This window comes from Thunnus thynnus, chromosome 9, assembly GCF_963924715.1.
Source record: "Thunnus thynnus chromosome 9, fThuThy2.1, whole genome shotgun sequence".
NCBI lineage: Eukaryota > Metazoa > Chordata > Actinopteri > Scombriformes > Scombridae > Thunnus > Thunnus thynnus.
Genome location: NC_089525.1, coordinates 15,303,339 through 15,325,943, shown reverse-complemented (window position 1 = coordinate 15,325,943; position 22,605 = coordinate 15,303,339). Strand labels below are relative to the sequence as shown.

The following is a 22,605-nucleotide window of genomic DNA, read 5'->3' as shown; positions in this document are numbered from 1 at the left end:
GTGCCAAAAATGAACCCCTGAGCTTTTTTCAGACATTATAAATCTTTAATATTTATCTAAATGAGGGGTTGCTGTAGGAAACAATCCATGTATAGATTCATTTTAAACAGTGCAGCATAAACATCATTCCCACTGGTCTTGTTGTAGTTGGCGAGATGTTCAAGTTCACCAAGGGAGAACTAATAAGAGGTTGGTATCCTCTTTTCACCGAATCTAAAAGCTCACATGTGTTAGAAAAAGAGCTGCTGTAGGTGCCCAGACACACCCAGCGCTTTAATCGCCCACAGTCATGTTTCCCCTTACAAATACTGTCCACAAAAAGTCTGCAAACAGTGCTTATCATGTGCTAAACCCCCATAACATTTCTGTACCTAAGATTTTGCTGCACTGTGACAGTCAAAAATTGAAAAGTGGATAACTGTTCATGTCATTTTGATGCTGATTAGCAAGCAGAAATTTACGTCCTTCGCCATCATGATGTGGTCATAAACAAATAGTTGTCAATGTGTAACTTCTAAACAGTCCTAGTTGTTAAACTGGCTCTTTTCCAAATTCAGTTGTTTCATTGAATAAAGAGTGGGAGGTGGTGTGTGCACACTCACCCACTATGTCTGAGTTCAGGATTGCCTAATTAATAAAATAGCATATAGCAACAGGGCAATATTTCATCATGCAGGACTGCATCAGGTTATTGTTCTTGATGCACAAAATTTATAGTTTTTCTTTTTGGACATTTTTATTGAATCTTTAAAACCAGATTACAGTCAGGCAAAACATTTGTAGTCTTATGTTGCCTGGGTTTATAAAACACTTTTTTTACAATCAATTTCTACTTTTTAAAAGTAGGAAAGGAGAACCAATTGTGACATTTTTTTCCCTTTATTGGACAGGGCAGAAGAGAGAGCTGACAGGAAATGAGAGAGGAAGGATGACATGCAACAAACATCATCAGTGTCTTTAACCCCTACAGGCCACAGGGACGTTTTACTTGTTAGTTGATTTCACTTTTGTCATATTATTTTTTAGGCTCTTTTCCATTTTAAGTAGATTTTTTTTGTTTATTTTGTGTATTTTTACTGACTTCAGAATGTTCTATTTTCCATTTTCACTTTCCATTTTTAATATCTCTCACTTCTCCTGTTGGGCTTTTAATCTATTTTATGATGTTGTTGATTTTTTCCCATCCTGTCTTGCTCAAATGGCTTTGGTTAAGGGACAGGTTCACAATTTTTTCAAGTCTGTCCTAGTAAGGTGCCCCAATGAACATTGAAACAGGGTTTCCTTGCTGTAATCATTCCTCCTGTTTATCCTGACCATTAAAAGATCCACCCTTCAAAATCCACAGTCCTCATTTTGAGCAAACATTTATTTAAAAGGTTATCTGAAGATAAAATTAGGCTTGAGCCATCCAAATTAGGCAAATAAAGTGGATATCTCCCAAAGTTACACTCTTTAAAAATAGATAAATAAATAAAAATTGAACTGAAATTGAAAGTGCATTATGAAAGGATATGTCAGTGTTTATTTGGGTATCTGACTATTGTTTTAGGACAGACTCAAAAAAAATTGTGAACATGTCCTTTAAAGTTGGTATATAAACAAACATTTGACTCATATCCTTTATCAGTACAATTTATAATGGATCTGACTCCAGATCAAACACTTTATGGCTTCATCCATCTTCCTCTATCAGAGGTGAGTAGGGTTCAGCTGAAGGTCTAGGCCTAAGCCTCTGTGTTTCCTGTGTCTCCAATGGCCCCTGCCTGTATGACACAGAGAGATAACTTCTAGTTATATCCAAAAACAGGCAAAACACAAACACTGGAGCAGCAAACACAGTGGTTGCTCTAGTTGCGCTCCAGTTATGGCAACAATCCAGATCAGCAGTGAAAGAAAAAAAAAACACTCTTGTAGTTGTTCAGATAGGCTGAATAGACGGGCTATTGTTGTATCAGAATGATTTGGAGTCCAGTTTGTTAAGTGGTTTGCCACTCTGTCAAGCGGTATGAAAAAACAAGGAGAGCTGCCAAATATAATGCAAAACACGCCCCCTTGTTTTCTTTTTCGCCAGCACTTTGCAATACTTTGCCAATGCAGCAACATCGGGCAATACTAAAATTATAGATGATGATAAAAACGTCTTTCTATCTAAGAATTCTTGAAACATCAGATATTTCTAAGCAGTGTCCTTTTAGAGCTTTGGCTCGCTGCAGGATGTTTAGACAGAGTATCTTATCTCCAGCCTGATAAGGGATTGTTTGTGGAGGAGTATTTGGATCTATGTAAGTATATAATGTGCACTACCACTGCATTATTACCTATTATGTCTTGTGGCAACATTTAAATTGACTTTGCAAGCACTAAAAATATATGAGAGTAGATTCAAGGGGTTAAATTGGTGGATTTATTGCATAGAGGTGTTAATTACATAAGGTGGGACTGTCCTGTGTGGTGTTGCTCCCCTCCTATCTAATTACTGGGGCTTCACCAGCTCTCTAATTAATGCTAGCAGGGCCTTTAGATTTGCCCTCACAATTAGAGGAGAGCATGGTTATAGTCCAATTTAGTCCCTGTTCCCTCCTCCCCTCTGTCTGCACCCCGCTCCCCTCTCTTAATGCCCCCGACCCCTTGTTAGAGAGAAAAAGGCCTTCGTCAGCTGCAGATTTGTGTTATGAATCTCAAGCCATCCAGTCATATCCTGGGAAAGGAAGAAGTTAGGAAGAGGGCCAATACAGAAAACAGATTTGCACGACATGTGTTTGAAAGAGAGCGGCAGAGAAAGAGGAACAAAAGAAAGAAGGGACAGGGAGGGAGGGGAGACTTATTTTATTTGGGCTGAAAAGGAAAAGAGAAGACTGAAAAGGAGATGAAACATGTGAGAAAAACAGGTTCACTCAACCTTTAAATTCTTTTACACCTGATTCTAGAAATGAGATTATGTGAGTGAAGTTATTTTCCTGAGAAACTGAGACTTCCATGTTTGTTTCCAAAGCAGGGCACTGTGAGCTCCTGCCAAAACCTTTTCTCTCTCCCCTGGACCTCTCTCTCTCACTCTTTCTCTTCCTTTTTATTGTGTTTGTTGTTTTATGGAGGGTTAGATGCGGTCCAGATTTCTGTTGCCAATAGAGACTGTCTCAGTTCACCTCCAGTTGCTTGCCACTCCATTCATAAACAAATCACTCCAGCTCGGGACCTCTGAGCTGCTACTTAACAACAACAAGCAGAACTCGATCTGTATTTTGAAGTTTTCTCCCTCTGCTTTTCCCTCACTTCACTCCTTTTTTTTTGAAACTTCCCTCTCTTGCTTTTTGCTCAACTCCCCCTTCATAGTTCCCTCCCTCCTCTCCCTCCCCACTCACTCTTACTCCAGCTTCATCAGGGCCGGACCACTGACAGTCTCCTCTGTGTGAGTCTGTCAGGGAAGGAGTGTGTATGTCTCTCCATTGAGAACACTTTAAAAAAAAAAAAAAACAGCACTCTTTGGGAGCTTTTTCAGAGTGTGAGAGAGGAGAGGAGACCCCTATGGTGCTGTGATTTGACTAAACAAACAGCCGTGCTCTGAGCGGTACCTCCTCCAGCGGACTCCCGGGACAGCAGAGATTAACCTCGCAGCCCTCTGACTCTGAACATCTGAGACATCTGTACATCTGAGGCAGCGGCCCCTGTAGAGAGAAGCGGCTGGAAATCTCTCCTTTGATTTCAGAAGGAGGAGACCAACCGCTGGACAGAGAGGAAGCAGAGTGAAGACCTGTATGAGCTTCTACGATCACTCTTAAGGTAAGAGGTCTTACTTCTCCCTCACTGTCAAGGATATTACTTTTAGTCACGGCTGCTTGGCAGCTGTTGGCAGGAGTCAAGATGTACTGTACAAAGCGGTGAAAATTCACTTAGCCTGCATGGGAAGCCCACTGTGACTGATTAAATTTCATAGCTGTCTGTCACAGAGTGGATGCACCTCATCCTTACAACACTAGACTCCTGGTTCCTGAAGTGTTAAGATGAGCAAATTTAAATAGCTGTCAAATAAATGTCTGGTTTGAACACTTCAGCTGGAACTTTTGTTGTGTGATGCTGTTGCTAGTCGCCAGTGTTGAGGCGGTAATGTGTCTGTGTTGGTGGTATTTGCTACCCACATGAATGTGTACACACCAGGGATTACAATGTGAAAGAGTGTGAGCAACCTGTTCAAACATCAACATGGTGATGATTTGCTTGTCTGTACATAGACACCTTTTCACTCTTTACATGGTGAAACTTTAACAGTGTTTATCTTCTGACTAAGAGAATACGTTTGACAAGGTATCCTGGGGTGTCCGATGCATACACACACACACACACATTGGGCTTTATAGCACTAGCTGTTTGTATGCTCTCCACTTTGTGCTTCACTGCTAAAGGGCTTGTTTGTACAGCCCTCCTCAGTCACCCTGAGTGAACTGGCAGTCCTCACCGCTACACCATCAGTCTCTTTCCTCCCCTGTGAATGGCCCTAACAGAATCAATCTTCTCTGCATATCTCAACCCACTGAAAAGCCATGGCTGTGCAGTGATATCAGACCTGGCATCGGTCACTGTCACCAGCATCCTCTTTAACTGTGGATGGATCCAGTTAACGGTAACACATACAAGCTCATGTAACAGAGGTTTATGGCTTTTTATGCCATGTTCACCCTTTTTAAATGTAAATCTCTCAGCAACTCGGTCTTGTCTGAGGAACGTAGACATGAACAGTCGGTTGAATCATCTCTTTGCATTTATCACAGGAGAAGGTTTTAGTACCTGGAATGAGTTACATTACGGCTATGTGAGCCATTTCATGGCTGAGGCAAATGTGGCATGCATGTCTTTTCACTCTAATCCGCCATATGTTGTGCACCTGAAAGCGCTCCCACTTCCCTGCCATGCATGACTGCTGTGGTGTTTAGCTGTTGGGTTGGTTAACTGCACGTCCATCTTCCGTATCCTGATGACCTTTTTGATATGAGAGCATCAAAATTAGCATCAGTTGTAATCTAAACCATGTCGGCATGTGTTTTGTGTCTGCTGCTCTCCTCCTCTACAATTAGGAGTTGCCTTTTGAAGTTTTTGATCTCCTCTTACCCTCTTGTTTGGAGATGGCTTTGCGGATATTTTGGTCCAGGCATTATCTTGTACTGTTGTTGTAGATGATCTGTTGGAAAATTGCATGTATGTCATACTTTTACCATCAATGGTACTGCATTCATTTCATAGTTTTACAGTCAGTAGGATGTCTTTTGCAGAACATTTCACAGCACCTTAAAAAACGCAACCTGACGATCTTTACAGAAGGATTTGTAAAACAAAGTGAAACTTCATTTGTCTCCCGAACGGTGGGGATTTTTCTCCCTGTGCGTCAGGCTGCTGGTATGTGCTGCAGCAGAGCTCTTCTCCCTCTGACCCTGATGCAGCACGGCCCAGTCGGCTCCATTCCCCTGGCCCAGACCTAATCCTTCGTCATCAGCTGTTTCCTGGCTCTCCGGCCTCACTGCATGCCAGCCGAGAAAATGTGCTTCACATTATGACCATGCAGAAAACATGCCAGGAGTCTGATTCAGCTCACATGTGCTTTAGAACAGTGATATGTAAGAGTTTGAGCTCAGCAGCAACTTTTGAAACACACTGATCCCATTCTGTCCTCTTGTGATTTATCCTCTACTGGCTCCACACACAGCTGTTCAACGACCACGCTCTGAGAACTAGTGTGACATTGTTTACATCTGGACAAAGTTTAAAAACGAGACAACTCATCACATGATAACACTTATTAATGAGTATCTTGTTTTTGATATTTGAATATAGCAGTCTCTGATTCATTCTCTGGTGATCACTCTGAATGTGGCTGATTCATAATTCATCACTCATACTTTTGGACTGAGCTGTTCTGTTGTGCAACTATCGGTCTCACGTTCCTCTATAGGTCACTACTTCTTTAATGCTGTACTCAGACTTTTATTTGAGAGGTATAGCTTCAATGAAGAGCACTAAGTGGTGCAGCAAGACAGCATCCTGTATGGCTCAACGTCAATCTGCCCCCCCCCCCCTCCGCACGCGGGCTGTTCCCACCTTCTTTCCCTCCCACCCACTCACACAGAGCTGACAGGCAGCTGCATCTCATCTTCAGTCAGAGAGCACAGCCACTCCTACAGGACGACTAGTGGAGGAAATGTTTTGTTTATGAGTTATAATACTGGACTTTTAGGAGGAATTCAGCCTGAAAATGCAAAGAAAGGTGTCATTTTCACACATGTGATACAGACAAATTGTCAGTACAGGCAAAAAGTGGTGGAGAATAACAAATTCACACACACAGTTTACTTAAGTATTGGGCTTAAGTAGGCTATTTAGAAACTTGTACTTTGAGTATTTCCATTTTATGCTACTTTCACTACACAACATTTATTTGATGACTTACTAGTTATTTCCAAGATTAAGATTTTACATACAGAAAATATGATCAAAAAATATGATGTATTGTTAAAGAGTTATCTCCCCAGCAGTATCAAAGTTAGTATAAATATAATTTCAAATAAGCATGTTCAACCAGTTACGACATTAAAAAGACGGTTTCATGTTAACGCCTCAATAATAATGATCAAATGCTGCATATTACTCCTGTACTTTAAATAACCACACATTTTCTACCAAAGTTTAGGTCGTCACATGTCGGATTTCTGTATTTGTTTTTGTTTTGTTTTTTTACCTGCTCTTCTTCTTGGTTTGAAGAGGGCAGGGCTCCATTGGAAAAACGTGATGTCATGTCTGTCAGTGCACCAATCAGAGTTGAAACATTTTAATCTAAATGCGATCAGAATTTGTGCTTATGTTGCCGCACGAAGCGGATTACCTGTGTTTTTTTTTAGTGTTAAACTCTTAATAAATATAACCTAAGAATTTTTTTTTTCCAAACTTTAACATGAGTATTTAAGACTCTTTAGACTAATACTTATGATTTGAAACCAAGTTTCAGTACAATTTTAAATGCAGGACATACTAACAGAGTGTTACTCAAATAAAGGATTTGGCTACCTCTTCCACCACTGTTTGAGTAGATATCAGAAAGGCATTATAATTTCATCTTTGAGTTTACTGCATAAGGAAAAATACAGATTTTCAGCAGGAAGTGTTGGCCTCCATCACGTTCTTTCAAGGCACCACTATTTTTCTCTGGAGTTTGTGCTGTCCTCACTCCAACAAAAACATACTGGAATTGGTGATACAGTGCAGTGAGACAGGAGGACAAAGAAAAACGGCCTTTTGCTTTTACAAGATAAGAATATTCCACACAATGGAAAACTGAAACTAATTCAGATTTCTTCACTTTGTCTATTTGCTTCAGCTGCCTTTGGAGTTAACATCTACAAGTTAGGTACATTTATGTATCTCAAACTTGTCAACACAATTTCCTCTGATGTGTTATCACCCATGGATGGGAAATAATACCTAGAATATTAAGAGCTATTTTACAACTTTTTTGAATCCCCTCTGTAAATGTCAAAGTTAACCAGTAAAGGTGATAAAACTTTTGACAGAACTGCACAAACAGAAGAAATTATCACCCAGATTCTCTGTCGCTGTTATCCCTCCTTTCCCCTTCCCTCCAACTTTATCGCGTTTAGGGAAATGAGCGGAATTTAAAGCCAGTCGGCCTTAATTGTGTTCAGCTGTTTCTGTTTCTGTCTTTTTGGGGGGTGTGGGTGTGTAAGAGTCAAGGGACTGGAAGTGTGTGTAGGCGTCCTCCATTTCTCACGAGGCAGGTTGAGGGGCTCATACCCTCCAGTGTTCGTGGGACGGCCGGTGTGCAGAAAGAAGGAGGGGAGGTGTTGCACTGTGCAGATGGATGGGGAGGTCTAAGAGGGAAAAAAAACATAGAAGGATGTGGTGCTGCTTACACTAGCAACTATATCTGATATTCTTTTATTCCCTATGAGCACAAACAGTTTGCATTGGCTGGTTGTTTTTTTTTTAAGGTATCAGGTATCATTACACGCATACCTGTACTACACAACTACTGGTGAAGGCTTTTGGAGAAGTACAAAGCTCATAAAAATGGATAGCCGAACTGCTGAAAACCTTTAAGATTTATTGCTCCAGGAAAAGGGGAAAATTGACATGACTTCAATGACTAGAGCTGCTTTAGTTTTCCTTTTTTTTCTTCATTTTAGGTTCCCAAATGAGTAGAAAATTAGATCATTAAACCAGTATCAAACACCGGCCACATCTAAGGCTGTCATTCTTCAACTGTCAGTTTTACCCAGAAGCTCTTTAGATCCCTGCCACCGCCACTACAAACAGCATTTACAACTCAGTTTGAAAGGGAGCAAACCATAATCCACAGTTTCCCAAACATGTGTTGCCTCAGCATGAGTACAGAGTCACTTTGGTCACTGAGGCAAGACCACTCACAGTCACTATATCCTGAAGATGAACTGAGTAAAACCAGAGGGAGGTTTATGAGTAGGAATATTGGTAAGGGTTTGTTTTTTATTGCATGAGAATCTGATAATACTAACTTGAGATGGCTTCAGTGCAGCTTTTAGCTCTCAAGTTACAACATAGAAGCTGCTTTCTGCTGATACAGTTTTCAATGTCCTGTATCCAGCTGTGTAACTGCAGCTTCTTGTTGAGGGTCAGCATAAGTGAGCCAAAAACCTTGACAAACTGTTTCTGTCAGATTTTGTAATAACAAATGATTAAAACCTCTTTCCTGCCCCAGTCTGTCCAGAAAATATCATGACACAAGAGTTTTTGGGTTATTTCTGTGATGGTCATATATTTAGATTTTTTTTTCCGACTATTTAGTGAGTTAGAGCAGCAGAGGTCGAATTTGGATCAAATCACTACGTGTAATATGAAAGGGGTCACTCATAATGATGAACCCACAGTGAATTATCACCTGACCCTGCTGTTCCCCTCAACTCTACTGAGCATTTTAGTGCCTTTTAGCATATTGTTTTGGTTTTACATACCACAACTTTACTGTTTGGACTCAGTCACTTTTCTCAGTGAAAGCAGGCAGCTCTTTTCAGAAAAAAAAGTTCTGATAAATCCACTGCACACTACCTGCCTAGCACCAGATGACAGACAACAAAGTTAGCAACTAGCTAATGAGCATACATGAGCATTTAGCATCTAATGAGACCAAAACATAACAGTTTAATAAGATGATTCTATGTCAGTGTTGTGTTTACAACTTGTTCTGCTGCCCCCAAGTGGCAAAAAAATAAATAAAATCGAAGTGTCATGTTACATATGCCACCAAGAGTGGTTCAACAAAACAAATAGCAAACTGTGTTGCAGTGATATTTTAACACAAATGAAGACGTGTGAAGGTTAACAAACTAGAGGTCTAACTGTCTTTCTGCCTTTTACAGTCTGAAAGATGGATTATTACATCATTATTATTATTATACAGGCTCCATAAACAGACAGTACACTTAAGCATTTCCTGCTTACAGTAACTCACATATTCTGACAGCATGTTGGTGACATGTCTGCTATCCCAGCCGAGATTGCTTTCCACTCAAGAGCCTTCAGTTCATCCATCATTGTTACAATTCTGGTAATGTACAGTATGCATATTAGTCATGTTGGAGTTGCGGGAGGGTGTGGGGTTGAGGCCTCCTGGGGTGAGAGCAGTGCATCATGGGTCTGCTGCCGAGGGACCAGAAGGTTTCCCTCAGGGGGGTTCGTCTGTCCAAGACGGGTGATAAAAATGGAGGTTTGTTTTAACAAAGACACAGTGGGTCATTTTTTCCCACAGTACTCGCCAAAGTCATGCTGTTCAAAAATACGTCACGAAACCTTGATCCTTCTAAAAACAGATAATAAACTTGGATGACGAATATGGCATGGACATTTATTCTGCCCTGTAGCTATTCCAGTGACATGATTTAGTACATGTCCTAATAGAATTGGTGTTTAGTCAGTGATAGCTCATGTTTTGCTTATCTGAGCTATAATTGTTTGCTTTGGAAAGAAGGGACCACTAAATTGGAATTGTTTGTTTTGTAGATCACAGCTTCCTGTACACTTCAGCAGAGTAAACATCACTGTCTGTGATGTAAGACTGTGCGTGCACTCCTTATGCTGCCCCACTCTGTATACTTTGATGTGGTGTTTCCCATAAGTTGTGTCCCGTATGTCTGCAATCTTCCCTTGCTGTTTTTTTTCCACTGTCTGGTGCTGTGTGCAGTATTCTTGTGGTGTGCCGATGGTTTGTCATTGTCATTTTGCATGTTGACTGTTTTTTTCTGTTTGTTTTTGCTCTTCATTGTCAGTTTTTCTCCTTTCTGGTTGGGAGTTTACATCTTTTCTGTGCAGCTAGTTATTTAAAGCAGTTTTCCTCTTTCTAGAAGTTTCATTATGTGCAGTCGGTCGTCCACTCATTGTGGCATCTGTTGTTGTCTCCATGAGTTCTGGTTAGTGGTCGAGGTGGTCTGCTGTGTCACTGATGCATCACTTTTTTACACCCACACAAGGCCAGAAATTTTCCCCATACAGGAAGTCAGAGCTCTCCAGCTGCACTTCAGGAGGCTTTTTGGACATCTTTCTTTTGTTATAAACTGCACTTTTTCCTTCTTGTTCCAAGTGCAATCTTTCCCCTCCCTTGGGACATACTGAAGCAAACAGTCAGCTGAAAATGTGATGTGATGTGAAAAAGCCGTTCCCACCTCAACACGGACTGCTTCATCATTGCCAGATGTTTGAATCAAACATGCAGCTACAGTATATATATAGATAATCCCAGAAGTGGGATTAAAGGCTGCTGAGGGACTTGAGTTTACACACTTGAGCCGTATCCTGAAGCTGTGCGTGGGCCACTTGCGTCCCGCTGAGGTCAATTTTAGCATTCTTCCTCATTAACTGGTGACACTTTGAGTGCAGCGGGGTTGTTTATGAAAATCAGGAAGGGTCAATCAGCCACCAAATTCCCAGCATCACTGAGAAACCATGGGATCACAGTTTATCCATCACGGTGATTACTGTGCCATCACTTACATAAACACTGGTTCTCTTTCAGACCTCCATGATCATTGCAAGGATGGAGTATCCCATTTCAAAGATTGAAAACACAACAATAAACATCTGTGTTAGAATAATGTTTTTCAGACCCCTCAAATCATCCTGAAGACCCTCTACAAGATCTTGTAGAGGGTCCTCTGACCATGCTCAGATCGAGAACAATTTGACTTGATTTGTGGATATTGCTAATGTTTCTTACCGTAAACTGTCTCAAACATCATTTTATTGTCTTTATGGTTTAAACAGAAATCAGATTTGTGTTTAAGGGGTCAAGCTACTACCAAGTGTTTTAAATAAATGGGAAAGAAAGTTGTTGTAATGCTGCCAAACCTTCTTGACAGATTGTGTCCTTACCCTTTTAATGCCTCATAACATGCTCTGTTCCCTTCATGCACAAAGATCCAACCAGGACACAAGAACAGCTTTGTTTAGAACTACAAAACATTGTCTCTTTACTTAAGTGGAGACACTTAAAACTTGGATGAATCTCCTGCAGTAGCGTCCACTCTCCAAACTCTTTTTGAAGCAGTCTAAAGGCTCCTTTGGCCCTCTGATCTTAGTCAGCACATCCCATTTTGAGGGTCAGATTCCTTCTCAAGTCCCCCACTGCCAATCCGTCAACATTAAATCTCATCGTGTTACAAAAGCCAAACATTATTTTTCCGCCCCTTTCAAAGACCCAAAATAAGACTTGAATGCACCTATATTCTTGTTCAACAAGGGAGGTTTTATGCTGTTTGATCTCAGATGTATATTAATATCCTGCTGTAGCCCTAACGTAGCTGTGGTTTTTAGCAAGAATAGCATCAGCAGCCAGTCACAATAAGATGTTTTATACATACATACTGCCAAGTGACACATGCCTTTGGCGTCAATGCCTTTGGCTGTTGTCACTCAAAGCCATCATCAGTGACACTGAGGTTATTGGTACTCCTAAGCGCCAAAGTATGGCTCCTCAGAGGATGGTCGCTCGTTGCTGGGGGCCCTCGGGGATGAGTGCGACCCCTCTGCTCTCGCCGTCATCACCAGCAGGGTCCCAAGTGTATCAGCGGTCCTGGGAAAGTTCCAGAGAAATACTGTGGGAACGTGAACTGTACACAGACACCAGCGACAAAAAGACCAAGAGGGGGAGAGGTTTGTTTGTGTGTGTGTGTGTGTGTGTGTGTGTGTGTGTGTGTGTGTGTGTGTGTGTGTGTGTGTGGAGGTAGTGGGTGAGGGAAGGGGAGTTGGGGTTTAATACAGCATGTGCCTGTGTGTACAGTATGTGTGCTTTAGCGTATGCTGGCAGGCACTGTGTGCCAGTAAGGATGTGTATGAACTTCGACACAAAGAAAAAAAGTCTCTCTCTCTCTCTTGCTCTCTGTCTGTCTCTCTTTCACCCCCTTTTTATTAGAACCAGGAGGCGGGGGAGGAAATGGACGAGTCATGTTTTTGGAGCAACTCAAGAGCTTTTCGTTTTGGGAGCGGAAGTGCCAGAGGCAGTTAATTTAGAGAGACAACGTGAATCTGGTTTGAGTAACTGGCTTTGGGTTAGTCATGGAACATCTTGAACTTCACCACCACTACTAAACTGACCAGATCATAAATCTCTTTAATGCCTGGAAATTATCTATTAAACAAATGACTTCAATACAGTTTATTCTGTAGGTTTTAATCTTAAAGGTGGTGCTGGCAAAAATGTTCCACTAACAACTTAAACTAAAAGAAAACTGTGTAATTTCAGATAACATGAAGAAATGTAATCTAAAAAACATATCTGCAATTACATAATGCATTAACATAGTCCAAGTTCTTAAAATAGAGATTGTAAAATTGGATTGCATTATCGCGTTAAAAATGCTAAATGGGGCAAGATTTCTCAACATACATTTCACAATTTTTCCACTGGCTCTCCTCCTTCACTTCCTCCTCCACCCTCGCTCTTCCCAAGGCGCGCTCTTCCGCCCTCTCCCTCTTTCCCACCCTCTTGCGTACAGGCCTGTGATCCATCCTTAACTGTTTCCAGACGTCTGTGTGCTGCAGGCCTTAACCCCCATCCCAAACATAACAACAAACCACCCCTCCCCTCCTCAATCTTTTCCTCTGGCTCCTGACTTTGCAGCAAAATTCAAACATTTGAAAATCTTAGCAAACAGTGCTTAATGTTGGGGATGGGCTGATGCTAAGCATTGGTCACCTTTGACCTCAATAACTATTGAATAAATTCTGAGATGTTGATATCAGGTTAGAGTACAACTTGATATCCCATTACCATTACAAAAACCATTGCAAACTTTCAAAACTCTAAGTACGTTCCTGTGTCAGTGGCTTATGTGAATGCCCTCATTTTCACTTTTGTTTACACCAGAACCAATTAATGGCTCAGCACGGCGCTAGAATAGCTCGGACGCAGCATTGTTGCCAGTGAGCGTGTTAGAAAGCTGCACACAGTGACCCGTTTGTTAGTGGGCAGAATGCTGGTGAACCAGGAACAAAAAGAGCCAGACATTGTCGCTCTGTCCTGGTGCAGCGATGCATCAAATACCTCCAGAAACGAGCTGCTTCTGCACCTTAGATTCTGTGGGCTGGCAAGAGACTGTTAAAAAAAGCAGCTTGACAACAAACTCAATACTTTGTCTTGTTTCCATTTGTATAAGCAGAGCATAGTTTAAAGCCATTTTCTGTGATTAGAAGCAGATTGCTCTGACATGCAACTCTCCCTTAACCTTGCCCTCATGGGTCTCATGAGGGCAGGGATCCTTCCATCATGATATAAAGCCCACTCACTTGGAGAGATGTGGCAGGGTTTTGTGGTAATTGGGGCCAACATAAACTAGATTTTCCGGTTGTTTTGTTCCTTTTCACTGAATTTTATTAAACATTTTGTCGACCAAATGATTTGGTTTTTTTTTTAAAATTAATCGAGACAATGTGTGAGGCAAAATATCTCCAAAAATGCCCACTCAAAAATGTTTTCTGCTTATTGTTGCTTCACTTGGATGTTTGAGCTTCACTGAGTAAAATGATGTATGTGCAGAGTTTGACACTAGAAGGCTGTTTTCAATCATCTGCTGAGGAGGGAAGTTTCTCTGTGCTCACCTCAAATCTGAGTTTGAGATAAAGATGATTTGTGACAACACAACTAGTTTGGAAGCCAATCATAGTCTAGTATGCATTTTCATTTAAAAAAACATATGAGACACACATTATTACTCAAAGTAGAATATTCTTATACGTCTTATAACATGTGTTATCTCATCTGTTTGTGTGCAGAATTGTTTGAAGGCTTCCACCATGAGAAGTGTGACCATCTGCACGCTCCATCTGGCCGTCACAGTTACAGGTGAGAAACCAGTTTCAATAAATAAACAACAGAATGAAAATCTGTAACAGGACCACAGGTGGTTTTGCAGGGAAACCTGGAGTGTGATGCCAAACCTAGACAGGGTATTTCACACTGAAAGAAAAGTAATATTGGCAAACAAGATTTTTTTTTTCTTTTTATAACATGTCAAAATGACTTTTTTTTTATGATTGAAAATAGAAATAGCTCAGTTAGGGGACAAATTATTTCAATTATTCCATCTGGCCTGTAAGATAACACAAGACCTTGATGTAAAGGACAACTGCTGCATCCAAACTGTCATTTTAAATACATCTGTCACTGACAAGGCGTCATTATGCTCCGACTTACCCGCTCCAGGCAACTCATATCCTTCATCATTTAAAGAAAGAACAGGATCTGGCTTGTATTGTCGATTTAACCTCTGACCTCATGCTGCTGTCTTTTTGACCTCCAACCTGACCTCTTTCTTGTTGTGTCAACTGCAGCTCTTCTGTATCTCTGCACTGAGTCATGTTGCCTGGAGATCTCACCTGGCGACAGAGAGCTCGTCCTGGCTGAGGGCTCCCATCTCACTCTTTTCTGCTCCGGCTCAGAAAAGGCAACCTGGGTATTTAAGAGGAACGACGTGACAACTTATTTTGTGAAACCAGATGACAGCAGCTACGAAATCAAGAAAATCAACACCACGTCTAGCGTTTTGAACGTGTGGAACTTGAGCTGGAAGAACACAGGGGTGTATCAGTGCAGTGATGAACACACTGGAGAAACAAAGGAGGTGGCTGTTTTTGTCCCAGGTAACACCAGGTTTACCCTTGATTCAGCATCAATGACACATTTCAAAGACTCAGTGTGTTTTGTCAGGTGGAAACATTAAAGTTGCTTATTCACAAAACAGATAAAATTACTTAATCAAATCCAAAATGTAAAACAAAGTCATGTCTCTGTCTGCAGACCGTGATGTGTGGTTCATTGAAAACTCTCATGGCATGGTAACAAAGACCAGTGAGGAAAGCACCATCCCCTGTGTGGTCACCAACCCAAACATCAGTGTCACCCTGTATGACAGGGACACTGATGTCCCCGTCAAGGGTGTGTATGTTCCTACTGAGGGGTACAAAGCACGGCTGGAGGACAGGACCTACATTTGTCGTGGAGAGCTGAACGGTGAAATTAGAGAGTCTCAGGCCTTCTACGTCTTCAGTGTTGTTGGTAAGTGTTCGATTAGAGAAAACAGCTCACCCCCATGTGTGCTGAAACTCCACTTAAATTCGCAGAACCCACAAACACACACACACACAAAGATTTGGCCCCTTTAATTCAGTCTCTGCCCACACCCAAACTATTAAAGTTAATATCCTAATTAAAGCACCATAAAAATACCCATAAAAGGTCCATCATATTTGTCCTAACAGCTTATGCAGTATAACGTTCAGATTTACTCGCCAAAGCTTTGCACTATGAGTGCTTTGTATAATATATTCACATTTGATCAAATATGCTTTGGTCTACCTACAACTCTCTGGTGGAAGAGTTGCTACTGGAGGGTGTGCAGACAGCCAGAGCTCTTTTAGTGACGTGATAAAGAGGTAAATAATAGACTTTGTGTCCCAAAGTTTGGCCAGACAACACATTGAACAGTGCACAAGAATAAATTTGAGGAACATTTTGTACTTTTGTGGAGCTGTAAAGTTTTTGTTTACATGAGCCAGCTACCGAGTTCAGTGTTGACTTACATTGGGGTGATTAGATAGACATATTAATATTAGGGTTTATTTTTGAACAATTTAATGATTGATTAGTAGTTTGGATGATTGGTCTACATACTGTTTTGTACTACATCTCTCTCGTCAACCCCACACTCTCTCTTCCCTTACCAGTCCCAGAGACCATTGACGCCTACGTTAACGCATCAAAGACCGTCCTGAAGAAGGGAGAACCGCTGACAGTAAACTGCACAGTGCATGGAGTGGAGCTGGTGTTTTTCTCCTGGGATTACCCCAACAAAGAGGTGAGTAGGAGTGGAGCAGAACAAGCGCTTTTGTTCAGCTTTCCCTTCGCGATCGTTCTCCGGCCTCATGACCGAGCCCAAATTGCATCAAGATGTAGAGACACACCTCAATTTTTAATCCCCTTGTGAAATTCTACTCATGACATATGGGGTTGGTATTGTCATAACTGGTTCTTAAATGTAGAAAATAAAATGTGGGTTTATTTTTGGATCAATATGAAGATTCTTTCTGCAGATAAACTTACACCATGGAGAAAGATTTCAGCAAACTGTTGGCAAACTTTCTGACATATTTACTTAAAATAATGTTACTTAAGGTGGTAGCTTTAACACGTTTCATTGATAAAATGAAACACGATGAAGACGCCTGCTCAGCAGCTGCGTGGTGGTATCTAGAGGAATATAAAGCCTCACTGTGCAGATGTTTGATCACTTGTACTCTATTCATATTTAGTGTGATAATAAAATTGTTGTTTTCCTCTGTCTTCAAGGTTGTTGAAGTTGAGCCGCTGACAGATGTCCTGACCGCCACTATCATGCGCTCTTGCCTGATATTCCCTCAAGCTCAAATGGTCAACAGCGGAATCTACGCCTGCCATGTCCAAGAGGGTGTCCTAGACCAGACTGCCTCTGCCAGCATCAACATCACTGTGCTCGGTAAGACACACACACACACACACACACACACACACACACACACACACACACATTCACACACAAACTAAAACAAACTGGAGACGGGAGATTATTATTGTAGTTTGCTGACAGAGAGAAGAGTGCTTATTATATAAACCTTTGAAGGTAAAAGAGGCGCATCTTTTGAAGGAAATGAAGATCAGTTTTATTTATTTCTGTTCAAAGTGTAAAATAAATCTTTGACACTATTTATGCCCTGAGTGATAACTTGAATAACAGAGTGTCAAACTAGGGGGCTCAGTACTCTATTTTTAGACATTTGGGAACTCACTCCAGGTAAACAAGTAGCATTTGTGTACATTTTGACTTCAATCATTCACATATAAAATAACAATTTAATACAGTTCAGTAACATGCAGTAAGTCCAGCATCTAAACAACTAAGTCCTCTTACAAACAGCAACTGGAGAGTCATTAAAAGCAGGATTCATCATAGAGAGCTTTCCCTCCTTGTTCAGTCTCCTGACAGCCACTGAATGTGTTTGGGACTGTGAATGCTTATTCTATCTGCAGCGAGGTGTGTTATGTTTATGAAATCCTTGAATAGCTTGAACCGCCATGCTCCATGGAGACAGACGAGGACAGTTTAGAAGAGCCTTTTGGACGTCTCAGTGGAAAAGACACACATCGTCTGGGCACGGAAGTTCAGCAGAGAACACTAGCACAGTCTCTAGTTTGGTGTATTGCTGTGTGAATAATTTGTTTATTTAAGTTGTTGAGCCAAAATAAATAAGACACAGTGCAGAAGATCAAGTGTATGATACGTACAGTATGTGGCTGACAATATGAACATTTTCCCCTTCAGAGCGAGGTTTTGTGGATATGAGGCCTGCTCAGCGACAAAACATTACAGCCAAGTTGCAAGAGAACGTGGAGCTGAGAGTGGAGATTGAGGCCTACCCTCCCCCTCAGGTTAGCTGGAGCAAAGACGGCACCACCATCAAGGGAGACAAAACCATCACAACCAGACAAGAGCATGAGATTAGGTGAGACTCTTCAGCTGTACCCTAACCTTAAAAATACCCTACATACCATAAAGAAACTGAAGACCACATACACCTTGATACATTTAAACAACTAGCACTGGACTTCTGTTAGGGTGACAGGCTCTGGAGGCGTCTAGCTCTTGTCAGTCATCACCAGATAAGGCCTTTGCAGAAAGAAACACAATACTCTCCAGAGGACTGCATCATTCATCACATAGCAACCATAAACACAAGATGCCTTTCAGAAGTCACAAACATTTCTCAGAAAAAAAGCCAAATCATGTTTTAGTTGCAGGACTGGTCACATATTTTTCCCAACACTTAAAATGTCCAAAAGACAAAATTTTATTTTCAAAATCATGAATCACAAAAATTTTATTGTCCACAAGTCACATAGAGTAAAAACATACATGTTGCAAAAAATATACATAGCATTAAAAATACATACATATACACAAAGACTGTATAGAAAATCTGTAATTCTTTACTACACATGTGATACTTTTGCACATTACCAATGATGCTGATTCACAGATAGAGAAACGAGCCTTCTCTTCACAAACACCAGATGCCACTATCTGTTTCTTGAATTCCTCACTATTTCTTCCCCCTCAGGTATGTCAGTATTCTCACTTTGGTGAGAGTGAGGACGGAGCAGAAAGGCCTCTACACCGTCCTTGTCACCAACGGAGATGACACAAAGGAAGTGACCTTTGACCTGGAGGTCCAAGGTTAGGGGCTCTTCAAAGAAATAAAATTATCACAGTGTAGAGGGAGTTTCTGTTGAGTTCTTTTGGCCCACAGGCCTCATTACTGGTCTTGAAACACAGACAAATCTGGCACAGACTTTGTTTTTATCCACGTCAGCAATGATTAATGACCGCTGCACCTCCTGTGTGTAGTTCCCTCTCAGATTAAAGACCTGACTGACCACCACCTCCCTGGGAAGAGACACTTGGTGACCTGCCTAGCTGAGGGGGTCCCAACCCCGACCATACAGTGGTACAGCTGTGACAGCATGCTCAAGTAAGTCACACCACCGCCCCTTCGTCACTGCTGCTGAACTGCCACACAGTGAACACTAGGGGGCTGACCATACACAGGAATTTATTTTACTTTCAAATTCTGTGCATCTGCTTTGACTTTGGACTCTTCAACATTGATCCCACCCACTGATCTGTTGCAGGTGTAGCAACCAGACAGCGATATGGCACCCCTTGATACCAGAGCCAGAGGTGCTGAGCATCCAGACAAACGTCAGCCACAGCGAGACTCGTAAAATCAGCCAGGTGCGGAGCCGCTTGACCTTCCACAAGCCCCAGCAGGTCACAGTTCGCTGTGAAACCAGCAACCAGGCAGGGCTCGTCGACAGGAGAGACGTCAAACTGGTGTCCAGCAGTAGGTGTCCTGTGAAGAATTTGTCACATTTTAGTGTACCACCTTAGGGTTAAAAAATGAAATCATTATAAAAATAAATGAAAAAATTAAATAACACAGCTTGACAAATGCTTGGTGGTCAAGCTTAAGGCTATAGTTGAAAAGATTCAGTTCTGAAAAGTTTATATTTTAGAGACTCACAATGTAGTTTCCACCAAACAGTAAGACGTTGTGTGTTGTACTTGAGCCATAAATATCAGTCTTTACTCCTCTGTTGAACATATTTTTTTTCTAACTATAACTTTCTTTAGTAAAGTATTGCCATCATGTTTATAAAGTGCAGTTTTATGCCCGGTCAGAATTTGAGTTGACTTGGTTAAATGTGGAGAAATATGCAGCCTGTATATGTTAAATGGAAAGGGGCATATCCAAGGTAATGTTCTGTGTCCTTCTGCCTGTTGCAGCTCTGTTCTCCCAGGTGGCAGTATTGGCTGCAGTTCTAGCCTTAGTGGTCATCGTCATCATGTCTATCATCATCCTCATCGCTGTGTGGAGAAAGGTAAGACAAGCAGACTCACGTGTTTGCCTGTTTTCGAGTTTCTTCTTTTCACAAGTCATATACAAAGTATAGTGAATGAAAATGTTGAAAACAACCCTATGTTTTGCTCTCATGTGTGTTTTTTTGCCTGTGTTATCAGAAACCTCGGTATGAGATCAGATGGAAGGTGATAGAGTCTGTGAGCCAGGACGGTCATGAGTACATCTATGTGGACCCTATCCACCTGCCCTATGACCTGGCCTGGGAAATGCCCCGAGACAACCTGGTGCTGGGTGAGTCCTCAGGCAAACGGGACAGATTAGGGTGTGGAGAGTTGGGGTTGGTCACAAACTGATGATAACAAGGGCCACTAAAGCCCATTGAGACACTGTATGTGATATTGGGTTCTACAAATGAGCTTGACCTGACTTGGATGTAATATGCAATTAACAGACAGTGCAGTCATTTGTAAATTAAGTCACAGTCCTGCATTAGTAAAGTCAAAAGTAATGTACACAGCACATGAAAATAAGAAGGTACAGAAAGCCTTGGATATTCTTCAGAAAAATGATTATTTGATGCAGAATTTCTACGATAAATAGATTTTACAAATATCAGGTGATCGGTTATCACTAATCAGGTCAATAAAAAATGTATCAAATTAAAAAGGTATTTATATATAACTAAATGACACAACTGATAAATACCTGAACTAACATAGATTATGTAACATCCAAATAAATAGAGTATTTTGGGGGGGAATTTGAAAGTACAGGTTTTTGAAAGGAACACATCATAGTTTTGGTTAGTTTGTGATTTGTTTGGTTAAATCTAACTTTCTTAACCTTCTTTTAATGGTCTAAGTAAATATCAATATAGCTTTTTTTCTTTGCTTTTTGCAACCTAGACAGATTTTTGATTCATACGAGAGCAAACTAGACTGCAGCCATGACCAGGTGACTTTAGTGCTGTGGGTGGTTTAGGTCGTCTGGGCGTAGTTGAGGCTGGAATACTAAATGAGGTTTGTTAAACCGTCTTCTTGGCTGTATTCCCATCTCGTTTTCAAAGCTCTTTTTAAGCTTTTGTCTCTCATGACATGTTGTTGGTAGTCAGCTGCTCTCTACAAACAGGAAGCTTCCCAAACTCACTCAGGACTACCATATGAAGACATGTTAAGACTGTCATAACCTGCTCCAAACCGGTTTATAATCTCACCTTTCATGAGAAAGCAATAATAATGTGTTCATGGTTATATTTATTAAACAGAAATGTTCTCCCCTCCATTTCAGGTCTGATGTGTGCTCTATTCAGACTTTGTCTTACTGAGCCCTTCTTTGTGTTTCAGGTCGCACTCTTGGATCAGGAGCCTTTGGCAGGGTGGTCGAGGCAACTGCATATGGTCTCACCCATTCCCAGTCCAGCACAAAAGTGGCAGTGAAAATGCTGAAATGTAAGACATACAATGTGAAAACACAGTAGAAAGCCATGTGTGAACAATGCATAGACCACAGTTGAGTCCCCCGCATAGCCATCAAATTGTGACACCAGCGCCATATTCCTGTGAGAACAGGGAGAGCCGCTCCCAGCTGAGCTTTAGTTTGGTTGCCAGTGTGGATTGAGTTTCAGCCAACAGGTCATTGAGCAGTTTGGCAAGGATGCAGTGTGTCCTGGTCTCAGTATGTTCAGTTCTCCTGTTCTCATACCTACCTCACACTGCCTGACTTAAAAGGGGCCATATTATGCTTTGCCTTATTTTCTGTCATATATATATAATGTTACAATGTCAGCTGTTCATATTAAACGTGGCCAAAGTATCAAATAATGAGGTAAACTTATGTAGAAGTAATCCCTTTGAGCAAAACGCTCAGGCTTCAGACTGCTCTGAACGCTCGGTTTCCTACATGTTTTTCTACTTTCAGCCCGAGCTGATGTCGGCTCATGACGGATTTCTTTATATGGTCATCTGCTCCACGCACAGCGCGTGAGTTCACTGCTCTGCGCAGCTAACATTATGACATTTTTCCATTGTTTTGGGGGTAGTCGCGCCGAGCCATGACTCAAGTTGAGCTGGCACGCTCTGAGTGTTTTTCCATTACACAGCACTGCAAAGTAAAATAAGTTGTTTACCTGTTTGATGTGTGCTGGTCGTCTGTCGCTCTTCATCAAACATCATCATCACTGTGGCTGCTTCTGCTTGTACTATTCCTCCCTGCATTATTTCTAACTGATTCACTGAGCAAAGCTCTAAATATTTCCATATCTTATTGTGTCAACCGTTTTTTAGCGCTGCTAATGAAGCTCTGCTAACTTGGTGAGGAACACGTTTCATTTCCTGTAAATTCTTCACAATAAAACGTTATTATGCAATTAAAAGTGTTTAATATGAAGCAGGGAACTGGAGCGGGAAATGTTGGGTTTTCATCAGCAGTAACTTAACACAACTCTGATACGGCTGCTCCTAACTAGGCTTCCTTAAGCTCGGATCAGAACAGAGTGGGCTCATCGGGAGGGGGGCAGAGACAGGAGCAAAGACTGCCTGTTAGAGACAGAGGCTGAACTGAGGGGCTGCATAAAGGGCCAGTATAAGATAAATAAGGAGTTTTTTGAACTGTGAATCATGCAAAGCTACTCTA

At 41.4% G+C, this 22,605-nt stretch overlaps 1 protein-coding gene across 1 annotated transcript in view; it reads left to right on the top strand.

Moving 5' to 3' along the window:
• Nucleotides 1-3,357: 3,357 nt before the first annotated feature.
• Nucleotides 3,358-22,605, top strand: part of pdgfrb (platelet-derived growth factor receptor, beta polypeptide) — a 30,804-nt gene continuing 11,556 nt past the window's right edge. Inside the window, exons 1-13 of the mRNA XM_067599109.1 lie at nucleotides 3,358-3,777; nucleotides 14,296-14,365; nucleotides 14,854-15,162; nucleotides 15,320-15,577; nucleotides 16,246-16,376; nucleotides 16,868-17,033; nucleotides 17,877-18,057; nucleotides 18,673-18,788; nucleotides 18,960-19,083; nucleotides 19,244-19,455; nucleotides 19,899-19,993; nucleotides 20,133-20,265; nucleotides 21,318-21,422. Of these exons, the coding sequence (XP_067455210.1) occupies nucleotides 14,317-14,365; nucleotides 14,854-15,162; nucleotides 15,320-15,577; nucleotides 16,246-16,376; nucleotides 16,868-17,033; nucleotides 17,877-18,057; nucleotides 18,673-18,788; nucleotides 18,960-19,083; nucleotides 19,244-19,455; nucleotides 19,899-19,993; nucleotides 20,133-20,265; nucleotides 21,318-21,422 (1,879 nt within the window). The 5' untranslated portion in view covers nucleotides 3,358-3,777; nucleotides 14,296-14,316. The remainder of the gene's footprint in view (nucleotides 3,778-14,295; nucleotides 14,366-14,853; nucleotides 15,163-15,319; nucleotides 15,578-16,245; nucleotides 16,377-16,867; nucleotides 17,034-17,876; nucleotides 18,058-18,672; nucleotides 18,789-18,959; nucleotides 19,084-19,243; nucleotides 19,456-19,898; nucleotides 19,994-20,132; nucleotides 20,266-21,317; nucleotides 21,423-22,605) is intronic.